General features: G+C 45.9%; 1 protein-coding gene across 1 annotated transcript in view; it reads right to left on the bottom strand.

Moving 5' to 3' along the window:
- Positions 1 to 3,286: 3,286 nt before the first annotated feature.
- The window catches only part of NLRP5 (NLR family pyrin domain containing 5), a 31,720-nt gene continuing 16,737 nt past the window's right edge, over positions 3,287 to 18,269 (bottom strand). The window contains exons 6-11 of the mRNA XM_049622265.1: positions 17,549 to 17,719; positions 15,419 to 15,589; positions 12,400 to 12,570; positions 10,388 to 10,558; positions 8,640 to 8,810; positions 3,287 to 3,808 (exon numbers count right to left, since the gene is read on the bottom strand). Of these exons, the coding sequence (XP_049478222.1) occupies positions 3,676 to 3,808; positions 8,640 to 8,810; positions 10,388 to 10,558; positions 12,400 to 12,570; positions 15,419 to 15,589; positions 17,549 to 17,719 (988 nt within the window). The 3' untranslated portion in view covers positions 3,287 to 3,675. The remainder of the gene's footprint in view (positions 3,809 to 8,639; positions 8,811 to 10,387; positions 10,559 to 12,399; positions 12,571 to 15,418; positions 15,590 to 17,548; positions 17,720 to 18,269) is intronic.

The raw sequence follows: 18,269 nt of genomic DNA on the forward strand, positions 1-18,269 counted from the left end.
AAATTGATCCAGTCCACTGGGGTAGAGGCAAAGCCACTGAGGATGCTTCTAAGGGAGGTGTTCCGGCTTAATATAGAGCGGTGGTCTTCAGGCGAGGGCGACTGTGTCCCCGGGTGACATCTGGCCGTGATTGGAGTCAGTTTCAGTGGTCACGACTGGAGGCAGGCGGGTGCTCCCCCTTAGCCGGGGGGAAGCCAGGGATACTGCTCAATATCCCCTCTTGCACAGCCCCTCCCCCACAACAAGGCTGACTTGAAAACCTCACTACTGGGAGGTGTGAGCACATCTTTCTGCAATTTTAGCTTTAGAAATTAAAGTGCTCCACTGCCATCTAGTGCACATCCGGGGACATTCAAGGGAATTGTGGAGCCATGGAAAGGCAGGCTAGGGATCCTGACCTGAAGCCCCTATCTGTGCTACACCCAGAAACAATTCCACGGGTGGCCAGTTCCAGGTTTAGTTAATTCAGCAGCACAGGGAGGTTGTGGGGAATAACTGTGGGGTACAAACGGGCATGAGGGACTTTTTGGGAAGATGAACTGTTCCGTACATCTTGGTGAAGGCTATCCAGTGTTTGTCAAAGCTCAGAACAGCACACTAAATGGAGAAAAGCATATCCCAAAGCCAGCTTTAAAAAATACAAACAGAAGAAGACACATGGCCTTCTCAGGCTCCAAAGTCAAAAACGGCTGGCCCACTCTTGCCAACATGCCACTACTGTCTGATTCTTTGTAGGATGTTTGATTGGACATTTGCAGCTTGTACTGGTCTCCTCGCTACAATGTTAGAGAGAGTAGAGACCTTGCTGGCCTTGCGTGCTGCTGAACGGTCAGCCCTGGCCCAGCGGCCAGCACATAGGGGCTGGGCATTTCCTCTTCTTTTGGAACTTGGAATTAAATGAGAAATCACGAATCAGATATAGATCATGATGTCGCTTCCAGTGCTCAAAACGCCACTGGTCGGATGGCCTGTACTTGCAGATTCCTAACACTTTGCCTTAGAGTCCTCCAGCCCGTGGAGGCTTGCTAAGGACAGGCTGCTTGGAAGGAGTGCCCAGATGGGCTAAGCCACACAAGTCCAGTGTCTTCCTTCTGGCCTTACCAACTAAATAACTTCTTCTCTACCCTTGGAGATGGCTGGGGGAAACAAGACAGAAGCTGTCCTTTCCAAAACACAGAAGTGAGTTGAGAGTGGCTTCCCTCTAGAGCATAGAGCAGAGCATTGGACAGACTATAAGGTGGCCCCATGCTCCCTTCATCCCGATGTTCATGTCCTTGTGGGGTCTCCTTCCCTTGAGTGTGAGCAGGACTTGTGACTTATAGCCAAATAGAATAGGGCAAAGTTGATGGGACCTTGCTTCTGTGGCGACATGAATTTATAAGTCTGTTTTGCAGAGGGACTCTCTCTCTTCCTAGCTTTGAAGAAGCAACCTGCCATATAGAGGGGGCAATATGGCAAGTAGCTGGGAATGCCCTCTGACAACCAGCAAGAAAAAAAACTTAAGTCCTCCGTCCAACAGCCTGAAAACATATGAACACTTCTGGGAACCACTTGAATTTGGGAGAGGTTCCTTCCCCAGTTGAGTCCCAGATTAGACCACAGACCCACTGGACACATTCATTGTGGCTTCGTGAGACCCTGAGGCAGGGGATCCAGCTAAGCCACTCCTGGACTCTTAACCCATAGAAACTGTGTAGATAATGTGTTTTAAGCTGTTAAGTTTGTGAACAATATTGTGAACTGCCATAGATAACACAGGTAGGTACTTAATATTTGTGGAATGAATGTTCTAGCTGCTGGTGAGCTTTTCCAAAATTCTTCTTCTCAAACTGACCCTAAGAGGCAGGTACTATTTTCCTTATTTTACAGATAAGGGAACAAAGGCTGATGGAGGGTGACATTTGTCTAGTGTCATTTAGCAGAGTCAGGATTTCAACACGGATCTGAATAAAAAAGTTGTTGCCTTCACTCTTTGATCTCCCTTTTTGGTGGGAATTTTCCAAAGTGGGACATATCTATTGTCAGGAGAGACAGGGACAAGCAGTGCTCAAGAAACTCCATTAAACACAGAAGGCGGGCATTAGGTATTTTTAGCTATAAATAACATGATAGTCTTTAAAAAGACTGAAAGAGTAATGCTTTATTAGCTTTAACACACGCATTAGTGGTACTGCCTCACTGGGTCTGTAGGTCAGATAGTCATGTGTCCCATGTGATGTTCTGAAGACTCCAGTTTAGAAGGTGTCTCTGTGACACCCCTCCCCCATTCGTATCCCACAAACCCTGTCCCACTGGCCCAATATACAGCATGATGTACTGTGAACACTCCCAGAATGTGTTTAAAAAGTATTCCTGGGGCAGCTAGGTGGCTCAGTTGGTTGAGCGTCCAACTCTTGATTTTGGCTCAGGTCATGATCCCAGGGTCATGAGACGGAGCCGCTTGGAATTCTCTCTCTGCTCCTTGCTCTCTGCCCCTCTCCCCTCGCATGGACTCTTTCTCTCTCAAAATGAATAAATAAACATTAAAAAAAGTATTCCTGCAAAGACACCACAGATTGAAGATAATGCTAACTGCATAAACCCAAGGAAACCACAGGGCTGACATTTCTCCTATGCCTGGCAAAAACTTTTCGTCAGCCATATTACAGGGGTGAGAGGAGGCAGGCCAATCACCATCTGATTTGAGCTGACAGGGAACAAGCCTAAAACATTTCCAGGTTTGAAAAATCATCCTTGGATTTGAAGACCAAATGGGTTGTAGATTGTGCTTAGGATAGAGCCTGGCACACAATAAGGACTATGTGTGTTAGGTATCATCATCATAGACTAGATAAATATGAGGAATAATAAAAAGAAGTACATATTGGTGAGAACCCCAAGAATTTCCCACTTTCCTAGGAAGAGACTGATTGTTCTGTAGCCATGGTAACAAGTAGCTACCCAACCAGGTGTAAACCCGTTAAATGGATCCAAGACAACTTGCCTCGGTGAACATGCTTTGACAAGCCAACCAAGACCCCCCCTTAGCTTCTGAAATCCAGCCAATCAGGAAGGATTCACTCTGGTAAACACACCTGTGAATGCTACATGTCAACTCACCCCAAAGGTCCACCAATCCCTGAACCCCATGCTCCCCCACATCCCTGCCTACATGAGATCAGCAGTCTGCTCTTCTCAGAGAGATGGTGGTAGACCAGTTCTTCACTACACTAAGCAATGCGCTCGGCTTTGTGTTTAAGTTTAGATATTGATAGTCACACCTTCTTTGACTTTTGGATTGTGCTTCAATATTTTATTTTAACTCCAGCAGAATTGTATCACTAACATTTGGGGGCCACTTTGGGGACCTGTTTCCCCACTCTTCTCCTGGATCATATCTCCACTGCACAAGGCCACATGGTACTTGTTCCCCAAATGCTCTCAATGTTTGATTTTCTCCATATGCTCTGAGTAGGACAGACATTTCATAGATACAGAAATCCTAGGACTTGAAGGTCACAGGCTATGTCAGAGGCAAATCCAACAGCCAAGATATATTGGACACACAAGAATAACTACCAGTGAGGGCTTTGTGAGAAACAGAAATCATATTCCATCTCCGAGAGGGAAGTCCTGGGCACAGCTTTCAATGTTCCTCCATCAGAATGCGTGTGGGTGGGGAGGGTTTTCGCATCTTCAGTTTTTCCACCAATACCGGTCATCTTCATCAAAAGAATACCAACCATCCCCAATTACAATGTGTGGCTTGAGTAGCTGCACCTCCTTCAGTAGCTTCCTTATTTGAGGAGGATATTGCCATTTCCACAGCCTGGTGAGGCAGAAGGGGGACATGTTACTCTGGGAATTTGCTTTTTTTTTTTTTAAGTTTATTTTCAGAGAGACAGAGACAGTATGAATGGGGGAAAGGGCTGAGAGAGATGGGGAGAATCCCAAGAACCCACAGCTGGCAGCGCAGACCCTGACATGGGGCTCAAACTCATGAACCCTCAGATCGTGACCTGAAGTGAAACCAAGAGTCAGTCACTTAACTGACTGAGCCATTCAGGCACTCCAGGTAATTTGTTTCTGACCCTTCTTTCTTTAAAGTTCCCAGAAACCCCACTAAGGATTTGAAACCTCTTTTTGTACTCTTGAGGAGAAACAGAAGGTTCCCCATAGAACAAGAGTAAATCCCTACGTGGAAAGGCACTCTTCAATGTGTTAGATGCTACACTGAGCTTTTAGAGGCATCTGCCCTTTGCCATGATCCTAAGAGTCAGGCATGATTATTCATCCATCCACAAACTCCTTGAGAACCTATTATGAGCCAGGTCCTATTATAGGGCTTGGGGACATAGTAATGAACAAAGCAAAGTCCCCACCCTTGTGAAGCTTGTATCTTCTAGGACAGGAGAGAGAAATAGGTGTTCAAATAGATACAGAGCAGCTTCCCCATTTTGCAGATAGGGAAACAGGTTCCTGAAATGTCCACTAGGAAAATCTAGGTCTGGCTCTTTTATGCTAAGTCCCAAGGTCACAAGCTGAGCTTGTCCAAGCCTACACTACTACTACTTATTTTTTTCCTTAAGTTTATTTATTTGTTTAATTTTGATTGGAGCATTGAGTCCATTGACGTTTAGAGTGAGTACTGAAAGATATGAATTTATTGCCATTATGTTGCCGTAGAGTTGGAGTTTCTGGTGGTGTAGAGTTGGAGTTTCTGGTGGTGTTTTCTGATCCTTTCTAGTCTTTGTTGCTTTTGGTCTTTTACTCTTTCCCTCTTTCTCACTCTCTCTCTCTCTCTTTCATCTTTTTTCCCTTCAGAGAGTCCCCCTTAAAATTTCTTGCAAGGCTGGTTTAGTGCTCATCAACTCCTTTAATTTGTGTTTGTCTGGGAAACTCTATCTCTCCTTCTATTTTGAATGACAGCCTTTCTGGATAAAGAATTCTTGGCTGCATATTTTTCTGATTCAGCACGTTGAATATATCCTGCCACTCCTTTCTGACCTGCCAAGTTTCTGTGGATAGGTCTGCTGCAAGCCTGATCTGTCTTCCTTGTAGGTTAAGGACTTTTTTTCCCTTGCTGCTTTCACGATTCTTTCCTTGACTGAGTATTTTGTGAATTTGACTATGATATGCCTTGTGGATGGTTGGTTTTTGTTCAGTCTAATGGGAGTCCTCTGTGCTTCCTGGATTTTGATGTCTGTGTCTTTCCCCAGGTTAGGAAAGTTTTCTGCTATGATTTGCTCACATAACCCTTCTACCCGTATTTCTCTCTTCCTCTTCTGGGACCCTATGATTCTGATGTTGTTCCTTTTTAATGAGTAACTGATTTATCTAATTCTTAAATTGTGCTCTTTTGCCTTAATCTCCATCTTTCTTTCTGCTCCCTTATTCTTCCTAAGTTTGTCCTCTGTTGCTGATTTTCTGTTCTGCCTCATCCATCCTGGCCGCTGTGACACCCATTCAAGATTGCAGCTCAGTTATAGCATTTTTTATTTCATCCTGACCTCATTCTGCAGGTTTTAGCTCTGCAGAAAGGGATTTTAATATGTTTTCAACCCAGCTAGTATTCTTACTATTGTGATTCTAAATTCTGGTTCAGACATCTTGCTTGTATCTGTGTTAAACTCCTGGCTGTCATTTCTTCCTGTTCTTTCTTTTGGTGAATTCCTTCATTTCATCATTTTGAAGAAAGAAAAGGAATTAATAAGGTAAAAAAATTAAAAACAACACACAAAAAAATCAAATAAAGGATGCTTAGATCCTAGGTGTGTTCTGGTCTGGTTGTTGAAAGGAGCTTGATAGATTAGAGAAAAAAGGGAAAGATAAGAAAAAAAAGAAAATATTTGAAAATTTGAAAAAATGTATACAATGGGGAGTGCCTGGGTGGCTCAGTTAAGCATCCGACTTCGGCTCAGGTCATGATCTCACGGTTTGTATGTTCGAGCCCCGCATCAGGCTCTGTGCTGACAGCTCGGAGTCTGGAGCCTGCTTCAGATTCTGTGACTCCCTCTCTCTCTCTCTCTGCCCCTCCCCTGCTCATGCTCTGTCTCTGTCTATCAAAAATAAATGTGAAAAAAAATTAAAAAAAAATGTATACAATGAAAGAGAATAAAATAAAATGATGGAAGTAAAAAAACAATTTGAAAATTTTACAAAAAAGTAAAAATATAGTAGAAAAAAGTTAAAGAAAAACTATTTTTAATAGAAATGGAAAATAAAAATAAATTTTTTCTCTTTCTGTATTGAAGAATAAGAAAAGAAAAAAAAATTGAATAGATGGACCAGCAAGCAGACTGAAATACGATTGAAATTACATCGGTTTCCCCTTGACGTTGAACTATGAAGCACTTTGTAGTCCATAAACTAAGCAGGTGGAGAGACTCGTGTTGTTCCTGAAGAGCGTGGTTGGCAGTTGGGTGGGGCTTAGTGTAACAGCCCAGTTCTCCACTAGATGGCGCTGCTTAGCTTACTGGGGTGGATGTTGCGGCGCACCTAGGCGTGTGTGCGCATGCGCGGGAGGGGCGAAAATGGCGTCACCCAGGTAGCGGGTCTCTGGTATGGAAGTTCTGTTCTCTCTGGCCAGTGATCGCGCACTCATCCTCTGTGTCCGGCTTCCGTCCACCCCCCGCTTCCACACTGTCTGTGAGCAAGCTGTCAGGTTGCCAGGCGGCTCCTCCCTCCTGAATTTTATCTCAGATGCGGCTGTTTCCGGCTGTCACTTCTGAGGGACTGCAGCTTTGTTCCGCTCAGACCTGCGGGAGGGTCTCACCGAGCAATGGCTGGTGCCTGCCGCCCCCAGGAACCTTCTCGAGACCGTGCTGCTGCCGACGCCCAGAGACCGCGGCCGGGTGCCAGCCCGCCCCAGAAAAAGTTCACGCAGGCGTGTAGCAGCAGCATTTTGGGGATTCTGGAAAATCACAACTCACATCTGGCGCCAGGCTTCACCCCCAAGGGCCCTGTTCCAGCACCAGAGAATGTGGTGGTTCTGCAGGATCCGCTGGGACCTTTGCCCGTGGGGATTCCTCCCAGAAGGGGAACAGCCTCCCGTGTGGCCTGAGGACCTCGCTCTCTGCTCCAGGGTATTCGCCCCTCCCATCAGAGCTCCACCAGGTATGCAGCTGCGGAGTTTTGGACTCTGCGCTCCCCCTGTTTACAGAGTTTAATGGAATTTAAACCCTCTCCTTCTCCTTTCTCCCTTTTTTGTTCAGCCCCTTACGCATACTTTCTTTTCTCTCCAGCCACTTTCGGGCGTTGGGGGTGGGGGGATGCTTCCTGTACTCTCCCCCCGACTCCGTCCTCTCTCCGCAAGCACAAACAGCTCCCTTCCCTCTGTGACTTTCTCCCCCAGTTCAGCTCTCCCCACCGCGTACCTGTTGAATTCTGTGGTTCAGGCTGTGCAGATTGTTGTGTTAATCCTCAGATCAGTTTTCTAGGTGTGCAGGATGGTTGATCTGGCTGTATTTCAGGGTTGCACAAAAACCTTCCATCCTGTTCCGCCATCTTGGCCCCCTCCAAGGCCACCCTGCTTTTTGAGTAACTGATACAAGTATGCTCTTTTCCAACCCAGTCTTCCGCCTTTTCTGCTCATTTGCTGAAAAGATCCCTGTAACAGTTCCTGGCCACGTGGAGATTTCCAAATCCACTCAGCCAAGCCTCTCAATCTTCCCCCTCAGATCCCACACGATAAGCCTTGTGTTCTTTCTGGTTACACCCATATGCCAACACGTGACCCCTGCATAAACCCAGCCGCTGCAATCTGGGCCATTACAGGAACCGACAGGGTCTCAGTTGGGCAGTTTTCTACCGATACAAATACAGGACAACCAGCCTCAATGGGTTGTCCATCTTAACTGTTTTTAAGTGTACATTTCAGTGGCATTAAACTGGACCCACACTGTTGTGCAGCCATCTCCACGTGTAGCCTCGTAACTTTTCATCTTCCCCAGCTACAACCTCATGCCCGTTAAACACCAACTTCCCATCCATCTCCCCCAGCCTCTGGCAGCAGCCCCTACTTTTTGTCTCTATGGATTTGACTCCTCTCGGGACCTCACTTAAGTAGAGTCACGCAGTGTTAGTCTTTTTGCATCGGACTTATTTCATTCAGCATAATGTCCTTAAGGTTCGTCCATGTGGTAATGTGTGTCACAATTTCCTTATACTTTAATGCTGAATTTTATTCCATTGTGTGGCTATACCACAGTTCATTTGCTCATTCACCTGTCAACGGATGCCTGGGTTGCTTCTGCCCTTTGACTGTTGTGAATAATGCTGCTATAAATGCGGGTGTACAAATAATTCTTCTAGATCCTGGTTTCAATTCTTTTGGATATGTACCCAGAGCTATAATTGTTGGCTCATCTAGCAATTATATTGTTAGTTTTTTAAGGATAAACATCTTATTTATATGTTGTTTCTCCACTGTTTCTAAACCCATCCAAAAGTAAGCCCTGTGAAATCAGGCACCTTGCCTCTATGTCTGTGTCCCTGTATCCCCAGCACAGTGCCTGGAACACAGTGGGCACTTAGTGGTTGAATAAATATCTGGTTTCTGAGCCACAATCTCAACTTCTGGGGTAAAGTGTTTGTCCACCAACTAGCATGCCTGTAGTACAAGGAGGTTTGTATCTCAGAAGACAATGCCAGGGACTTACCCAATTATTTGTAGATTAGATGTGGGTTGTGCAAAGGCTGGACATAACTTCATCATTCCTGCAGGGCTGAAATTGTTCCGCATCAGATTTAGGCTGGTCAGGCGCTGGCTGCAGAGGAGGGCCGAAGCGAGTGCCTCACAGCAGTCTGAAGTCAGTCCACATGCCTCCAACCTGCAAAGCCAACATGCCAAGAAATGCCTCCAAAGATTAGTGACTGATCCTTCAACCCATCTGACTTTCACGTCAATGTTTAAAACTGAGTTGTGGGCACTACCTGTAGAAGTTTCTGGTTCAGCAGTTCTGGGCAGGAACCTGAACATTTGCTTAGTTTTTTTTTTTTAATTTTAATTTTTTATTTTAAGGAGAGAGAGCAGGGGAGAGGGGCGGATGGATGGAGAGGGAGAGGGAGAGGGAGAGGGAGAGGGAGAGGGAGAGGGAGAGGGGGAGAGAGAGAGAGAGAGAGAGAGAGAGAGAGAGACAGAATATGAATGAATGGATCTCAAGCAGGCTTCATGGAGCCCAAAGTGGGACTTGATCCCACAACCCTGGGATCATGACCTGAGCCAAAATCAAGAGTCAGATGCTCAACCAACTGAGCCACCCAAGGCCCCCAACCTGTCCCAATGTTTGCATTTCTAATGAGTTCCCAGGTGATGATGCTGCCATTGCTGCTGGTTCTGGTGGTAAGAATCCCTGAGTGACTTAATTATAGTTGTGGAAAGAATGAAAGATAAAGGTTGAGAGCATCTGTCACCAGGGAACCAAACAAGACATGTGGAGAAAGACTTGCTGAGGAACTGACATTTCATGTGAGACTCAAGAGACAAGAAGTAAGCCCAGTGAATGGGGGCAGGAAGCAGCAACAGAGCTTAGGACACTGCACAGCTCTTGTGGAAGGAAGGGGTGGGACATGTCTGAGACATGGAGAGTCGACCAGATGGCCAGAGGGGAGCCAGAGGCAGTGGCGTGAGAGGAGGCTGGACATTTTAGGTCATATTAAGGATTTAGGATTTTATCCTAAGAGCAGTGGAGAGCCAAATGGCATTGTTGGATGTAAATATGGTATGGTGACCATGTTCTCACATGTTGGAGATGCATATTGAGGTATTTAGAGGTACAATGACAAACCCTGTAACTCACCAGAGCAAAATATTGATGATTGTTTAAATTGGATGGTGAGCATACAGTTTTTCATGTCCCAATCATTCTAGGTTTGGCGTGTTTGGGAATTTTTTGTGATAGAGTAAAAAGTCTGTGGCATGGAGCTCAAGTAGTTTTAGCTGCCTGTAGTTAGATGGTGAGGTGGGATTGAATAAGGCTTATTATTGGTTTTGCTTCTGAAATTATATCTAAGCATTTATGAAAACAAAATCTCTAGTGGGGTGTCTGTGGAAGGAGACAAGGGGAGGTAATTCTGTGATAGTATAAGGCACTTCGTAGATGCTTCTTGGATTCCCAGTGTGAGCAAAGTTAGCCTCTGATAGAGGTAGGGATTCCTCCTTTACTGTTTAGAAAGAAGGGAATGTGGATGCAGATATTAGCTGCTTTCATGGTGGAGAGTCTAGGGCTTTCCTATGAAGTAGCTTTATGTTGATTTGAAGGGGGTGATGTCATGTCTTAAGCACCGGGAAGAACAAAGCAAATTCAAGTGGAATCAAGAGAGAACACCGTCTTTGTTCAAGCAACTTCAGGCTCAGGTCCCCATTTCTCTTCACCCAGCCCTCAAACAGGTGGCCCCAGGAGCTCACCCAAGCCTCCTCAGAGAAGCCTTCTTGTGCTTTAGTCCCTCGCACAGCTCTACGATGCCATGATCACCCAGGGCGTTGGCGGCAAGATCCAGGCTCTTCAGGTATTTGCTCCTTGAGATAACCTGGGACAGATTCTTGCAGCAGGTGGCAGTGAGATGACACTTAACCAGTCTGCAAGAAGACAGTCCGTGTAATTTGAGGAGAGAGTGCTTCAAGGGGATGATGCCCAGAAACATCAGTGGGGCGTTTCCTTTACTCTTTCCTAACTGGTAACCTTTCTGTTCATCCCTGGTAATGTTTTAGACTGTGCAAAATCCACTAGTTCATGTGCAGAGGGAGATAGTGGCAGGTGGGGAAAGTATGTGATGTGGCTGGAGGTATCTTTGGAAAAAAAGAAACAAGCACATCAGAGCTTGCTTCCCACCTGGAGATGGGTAAGGATTCTCCCTGGTGGATGAGAAGAAAGAGACAGAAAAAAAAAAAAAAAAACAACCTACAAGAGGGAAGTTGGTAGAGTCCGTGACAAAGGACAGAGCCCTGAGGGAGCGAGAAAAGATGACAGAGGACAGAAGCTACTGAAATGCGAGTTAGGTTTGGGGTCTGAAAGGAGAGGCGTCTTGTGCTTCTGTTCCCAGTAGGAATGATGAAGGTGGGAGTCGAGAGAGCCCCTGTAGTAAGGACCGGCTGACTCATCTGAGTAGAAATGATGGGAACAGCTTCACTGTCTCCTATTTTCATTTTAAAATGAACGATCCCGTCGGGGATGAGAGAGTCCTTCTTCATGAGGCATTCACACCAAGAATGAGCAAGAACACGGTTGTTAGGGCCCACACCTGCAGATCAGGTGGGAATGACCAGGTCTTGGATGTCAGCATGGATAAATGATGAGGTGAGGACCAGATAACCCCCCAGCACATAAATGTAATCCCAAAGAGATGTCATCTCCAATTGATTAAGCTTTAGTTTCTACTCCATACAAAAGTAGGGCTTGATATGCCAATTTCATGAAAACAAACATAAAAATTAATGCTTGGGGTGGGGGGACTCTGATTTGTGGGCTATGATCTCTATCCAATTCCTCTCTATTATGTATTATTGGAGAGGAAGAGGTCTTAAAATGGTCTTACTTTTTGGTTCATTAATTCTATTTTTGTAATTGAAGAGAAGGTGCTACCAATTACATAAAGATTTGCAAGGTACATATGACTAAAACATTGGCCATAAGCTCAGTGTCTAGCTTTAGGGGATTTTTTTAAAGGTATCATGCCTCCTTAAATGGAATACTTAGTTACTACTATGGTCTGCAGATCCTTGGGGGACAGAATGTGAGACCAAAGGCAAGATTTTGGCTCCTTGGGAGTTCTGGTTTCCCCTGGGAATGATTGGTAGGGGAGCTACATGAGACTTCACATGCAAAATATATAGAGCCCTGTGCCTGCCACGTGGGCAAGAAAGCCTCCAGTGGTAACTGCTGAGATCCTTTCTTTGTAACACTAAATGCTATTTATGCATCTGGGAGGAATTTGCCAAAGGAGTAACAGCGCTTACTGCTTGGTTATGAATTGGGGATTTATTTCCTCTCATTGAGACCTTTTAACTTTCCTGTAGTCTGTTTAAGGATGGAATACTCTTATTAAATAGAAACGTTCCAGTAAAAGGGAGTGAAAAGGTATCGAGAGAGAGAGAGAGAGAGAGAGCCCCTCCGTTTTCGCCCTACATACAGAAAGAACAGCAGAAGAGTAACTTAGGACAAAAAGAAGTCCTCTGAGAAGTGAACAGGTTTTAGAAACCAAGGGCGACCTAAGCTGCAAAGATCCTGTCTTGGGGCTTCTGTTTGGACTCATCTCTCCATCCTTCCCACACTCACTGTAGTGTACCCCAGAACACATAAGCATCTGGTTGACCCCAGAACTGATTTTTGGTATCAGTCTTCCTGCTCACATCTCTTGACTTTCTAGGAACCCCAGGCCCCAATATGGTAGAGTTGGCCCCCAACAACCATTGAAACTTACTCCAGGTCCTGGAGGCGACAAGATGGCTCCATCATGACCTCACACAGAAGGTTCACCCCATCATCTTCCAAGGGGTTCATGCTGAGGCTCAGGTGTGTCAGATGTCCGTTGCCCATAAGTGCAAATGCAAGAAAGCCACAGCCAGCGACATCCAGGTTACATTCTTTTAGTCTGCAGGGAACACACAAGGGAGAGAGGAAGGCGTACTCAGGACTTGGGGTAACCTTGGGGAAGCAACTTCTGTTGGCCCAATTTATTCCTGCTTTGGGAGGGGGATATTTACGGGGGTACTTAAGAACCTTTCAGCTTGCTCTGGAAAACAGTATGGAGGTTCCTTGGAAAGTTAAAAATAGGACTACCCTACAACCCAGAAATTGTACCTCTGGGTATTTACCCAAAGGATACAAAAATATAGATTTGAAGGGGCACATACACCCCAATGTCTATGGAAGCTCTATCAACAATAGACAAAGTACAGAAAGGGCCCAAATGTCCATTGGCTAATGAATGGATAAAGAAGATGTGCTATATACATACAATGGAATATTACACAGCCACTAAAAGGATGAAATCTTGCCATTTGTAACAACGTGGATGGAACAACATATTATGCTAAGTGAAATAAGTCAGTCAGAGAAAGACAAATTCATATAATCTCACTCGTATGTGGAATTTAGGAAACAAAACAGATAAACATATGGGAAGGGGACAAAAGGGAAATAAACCACAAAAGACTAACGATAGCCAAGAAACTGAGGGTTGATGGAGGGGTATTGGTTGGGGGGATGGGCTAGATGGGTGTGATGGGGATTAAAGAGGGCACTTGTGATGAGCCCTGGGTGTTGTATGTAAGTGATGAATCACTGAATTCTATTGCTGAAAACAAAATTATGCTGCATGTTCAGGGACTAGAATTTAAGTAAAAGCTTGATGCCCGGTATGATGCACATTCTGGATGCCGTTCAAGATCCCCTGTTTTTAATTTTCCTTCACGCTCAATGTGTTAGTTTCCTATTGCTGTTATAACAAATCAGCACAGTCTTAGTGGCTTAAAACACACATTTATGATAATGTGGTTCTGGAGTTCAGAGTCTCACTGGAGCAAACTCAAGGTGTCCGCAGAGCTGTGTGCCTTCTGGAGGCTCGAGGGGATAATCTTTGCTCCTTGCCTTTTCTAACCTCTATAGGCTGCCCGTATTCTTTACTCCCAGTCTCCAGTCAGCAGTTACATCCTCTGGCCTTTGTTACCACATCTCTTCTCCTCTTCTCTCTTATAAAATCCCCTTTGAGGGGCACCTGGGTGGCTTAGTCAGTTGAGCATCTGACTTCAGCTTGGGTCATGATCTCGCGGTTCGTGGGTTCTAGCCCTGCGTCGGGCTCTGTGTTGACAGCTCAGAGCCTAGATCCTGCTTTGGATTCTGTGTCTCCCTCTCTGTCTGCCCACCCCCGCCCCTGACACTTGTGCTCTGTCTCTGTCTCTCAAAAATAAATAAACGTAAAAAAATTTTTTTTTAAAACCTCTTTGATAATATTAGGGCTGCACAGAGAATCCTAGACCATTCCCCATCTCGAGATCCTTAACTTAATTGCACCTGCAAAGTCCTTTTTGCCATGTGAGTTTATGTATTTACAGGGGTTAGGACACTGACATCTGGGGGGGGAGGGGCACTATTCTGTCTACTATACTCAATATCCCATCACTACTTAGAACTCACTCTAAGAGACATGAACATTAAAGTTATATTCTTTAACAGAATTTATGGCTACAGGTACACCATCAGCCTAGATCAGTTTTTTGCTTTTACAGAGTTATTGGTGAACTGATTGGTCAACAGGGTGAGATGGCATAAAACAAAATGACCCCAGCAAGGCAAACTGATGGTATGGAACAGGTGTAACAAAACCCTTTCGTTCTCACTCCCACACCAAAGATGGAGGCTAGAAGAGTAATTTGGCAACACGGGGTGGCAGTTTTTAAAGCAGTTACTGAGACATCTTCTTGTAACCCAGCTAGAGTACACAACATCGCCTGACTGTGTGCGGGTCCCTCCCTGGAGCCGAGGAACGCTGCCTCTGTGGCTCTCAACCCTGTGCCACCATTACCATCGTCTAAACATCTCCCTTATCCAGCTCTCCCTACCAGAATCTAAGCTCTGTGAACCTAGAGAACACATTTACCATCTCTGTGTCTCTAGCAACTAAGAGAGTTTATGAATGTGGCCGAGCCTCATTATTCTTGGATTCTGTGTTTGCAAATTTGCCCGCTCAAAGTTATTTGCTACCCTGAAAACCCCTAAGCACGGTGCTCACGGTCCTTCATGGACACGCGTGCACGTGCAGAGCAGAGAATGTTTTGAGCTGCCCAAGGCACCCGCTCCCAGCTGAGGCTGAACTCATTTCAAATTCATCATAAACAAGTATCCTTTTCACTCAGTGCCACGTTTTTTCGTGTTTTTGTGGCTTTTGTTGTTTAAAATGCAGTGGTAATGTCTAGTGCTGAAGTGCTACCCACTGTGTCCATGCACAAGAAGGCTGTGCTTATGAGTGGAGAAAATAGCTTCCTCCAGGCATGAGTTATGGCCCTGTTGGCCCTGAGCTCAATGCTAACGAGTCAACAATATGCATTAAATAAGGGGTCTTTAAACAGAAACGCACAAAGCAAGGTTAGGCACTGATCGACTGATAGAGGAAAACGTGACCAGAGGCACCCAGGAACCTAACCCCATGTTTCCCATGGGAGCAACGGTTCTGTGTTTATGGTGACTTTTCAGAACGTGACTGTGGTGACAGTAAGGAGAATTGCCTGCCTTTGGGTGAATGATGATTTCCCACTGAAAGAAAACAGAGGCAGAAATGGAATGTTCCACGGAAGGAGGAAATCGGGGTGCGGGACAGGACACAGCCCTTATAAGTTCCTTTCATCATGACAACAGTGTTCCCCTCTGCTTTGTGTTCGGCAGGTGATACATGCTGCTTGTAATAGGACAGTGCACCTCCCAGGGAAGGGAGTCGGACTCACATCAGCCTCTGTAGCCCACAGTTGGGGGATTTGATGGCTCGACACAACAGATTCATGCCTGCGCTCCCCAGGCTGTTGCTGGACAGGCACAGGTGTGTCAAACTCTGGCCGCTGGTGAGGCCTGAGGCCAGGTCCTGGCAGTCGGCAGCTGTGAGGCCACAGTTCCCCAGTCTGCAAGGAGAGAGCCCCCCAGAAGGGAATGGTGAGGTTGTTCAAGTTCCATCCCTCCCTCCCTGGCAAGGAGGGGAAGGAGAGGTCACCCCCGTGGCTGGCGTGCCCCTGCCGCTATAGGGACATCACATTATATCTGCATTTAACTTGCAAAGTCAACGCCACTTAAATGATGTGGGTGACTAGATCTGCCGTGAGCCCCAACGGGAAACACACGGGCGATGCCAACCACTCTCCGTCCAGTTGTTTTGCTCCTCGCACGTACTGCGGTGGGAGGTGTTGCTGGATTAGTGACCTTCCTGTTTGGAAGCTGACCTTCCTATCCCATTGGTTTCTCAAAGCTTCATAGGCAGGAGTACTTGCAGAGAAGAGTTTAATGGTGCTTCTGGCAGGGGCTCGTGATGAAGTTAGATAAGTTAACCCCTCTAAGGTGCTCAGAGCTGTGCATACAGCAAGCACTTACTCCATATTATTGACAGTGATTTATTTAGATGAAGAAATGCTATGTGGGTTGGATTAGAAGGGGGTCAGGATATGTAAGCCTGAAATATGCCACTTTGGCATAAGGATGATCTTGAACTGAGAGCATCTGAGAAAAAGCAGAGACAGGAAGAGCTCTCTGCTCTCCCTCACCTGCCTAAAAACAGGGCACGAATTTCCCTTGTGCATGCGTCCCTCCTCTTCGATTCCAGAAAGAGAAGGACACTTGTCACCAAAGATGGGCATGACATTGAGGTGACTTATCCTATAAACTTTATCTACCGTTAGGTCCCCCCATATACTTCTTAGTCACCTACCCACAATTTATCAGTTCCTAGAAGCTCCATACCCCTTTTATCTAGTTACTCTTCCACTATTTATCATATGTTATTATAATGATATATAAGCTCAAGTCTGCCCGCTCCTTTGGGTTCCTCACATCTTTTCTGTGAAGCCCCCAGGCACATTCAAAAAGAAGTACCACCAATAAAACTGGTCGGTACTTTCCCCTGTCAATCATCAGTTTAATTTGCAGACCTCAGACATAGCACCCAAGAGGATAGAGGTATAGTTTTTTTCCCCCTCCCTTACAGACCGAGGAAGAGAAGATGTGTTGGCTTCTCATGTGATTCTCTGCCCCCCCCCCCCCCCCCCCCACTCCCCCCCCGGACTTTGAAGGGGAGTTTGTGCCACTTAGTTTTCCTTTTTTGGTACGACTTTAGCCACCAAACTCCCCATGAAAGAGGGAGGTTATTGCCACGGCATGCTTTGAGAGTGGTGAGGGAAACAACTTTGCCCAGATGGCAGGTCTTCGAGGGGGAAATTTCCAAGTAATAGATTAGTCCCTTAGGTATCCAACCAGAGCTCATGTTCTGGCTTTGCCTTTTATTCCCCACGTGACCTTAGACAAGAGATTTCCCTTCTTCTGGATTCTCTTTTCCTTATCAGCAAACGGGATGAAAATAATTCCTCCCTGGCAGTTGTTTGTGAAGACGGGATTAATGAGAAGAGAACATCCAGCACAGAGGCTGGTGTTCAAAGACACCGTAGATGGTGGCTCCAGCCACAAGCCTAAGACTCTCCAGGATTTCGGCATGGGTGAAACTTGCCAGTAGGTAACACAGCATTGCTAACTCTAAGCTGAACACTGTATGTTAGTTCCCCAGAACTTACTTGTGTCTAACCAACCTCTCCCCTTTGGTCCCCAGCCAACAGCCCCTGGCAACCACCGTTCCACTCGCTGGTCCTATGAGCTTGGCCTCTCCCCTAGACTTTCATATTGGTTCAGAGTTTAGTGGCGAAGGCACGGATGTTATTTACTGGGTGTTTTTTTTTTTTTAATCCTCAGTATTGGGGCACTCCCATGGGGTCACAACTACCATTCCAACCCTTGGCTTAGGCATCAGCTAATTCCTTCCCCATCGCTTGGACCGTCTCAGTTAAGAGGAAACAGCCCGGGTGAAAAGAAGTTCAACTCACATCAGCTTCTGCAGGGTGCACTGTGAGGCAATCAGGGCATGACAGAGGGGCTTTATGCCCTGGGCTGTCATCTTATTTCCTACCAGGCTCAGAGATTTTAGGCTGATGGACGTAAGAAGGATTTGGGAGATCACCATGCAACAGGTGGGGGTTAATCCACAGTGGTCCAACCTGCAGAAACAGGCAACACGAAACACAGTCTCGTCTCTGCCCATAAAGCAACCCGTTTCCCTGCATGCCAGCCACGCTGGCCTTTTTGCTGATTTTTGGACACTGTTTGCTCCAGACTCAGGGTCTGAGCATTTGCTATTTCTTCTGCTTACAACATCCCCCCACCCCCACCTCCAACCCCACGTCTTTATGTGGTTCAGTTTTTCCATTCGGGTCTCTTGAATGTCACCTCTTCTGAGTAAGCCAGTCTCCCAACTTTACTTACCTGTGCCTGCCCCACCCCGCCCAACCTGGCCACCCCTCTCTCCAGCATTCTTTTATGCAGATCAATGATCGCCAGCCAATGTTTTATATGTTTGCACTTAAAAAAACGTTGAAATACATCTGACACGTAACATTGGGTAAGTTTAAGGCATAAACATGCTGGTTTGAAACATTTATGTACTGCAGTAGGATTGCCATTGTAAGCATTAGTGAGCACCATTATTTCTTTTTTGGGGGTGGGAATGATTCAGATCTAGTATCTTCGCAGTTTTGATGTTTGTAATAC

The sequence above is a fragment of the Panthera uncia genome, assembly GCF_023721935.1.
Source record: "Panthera uncia isolate 11264 chromosome E2 unlocalized genomic scaffold, Puncia_PCG_1.0 HiC_scaffold_19, whole genome shotgun sequence".
NCBI lineage: Eukaryota > Metazoa > Chordata > Mammalia > Carnivora > Felidae > Panthera > Panthera uncia.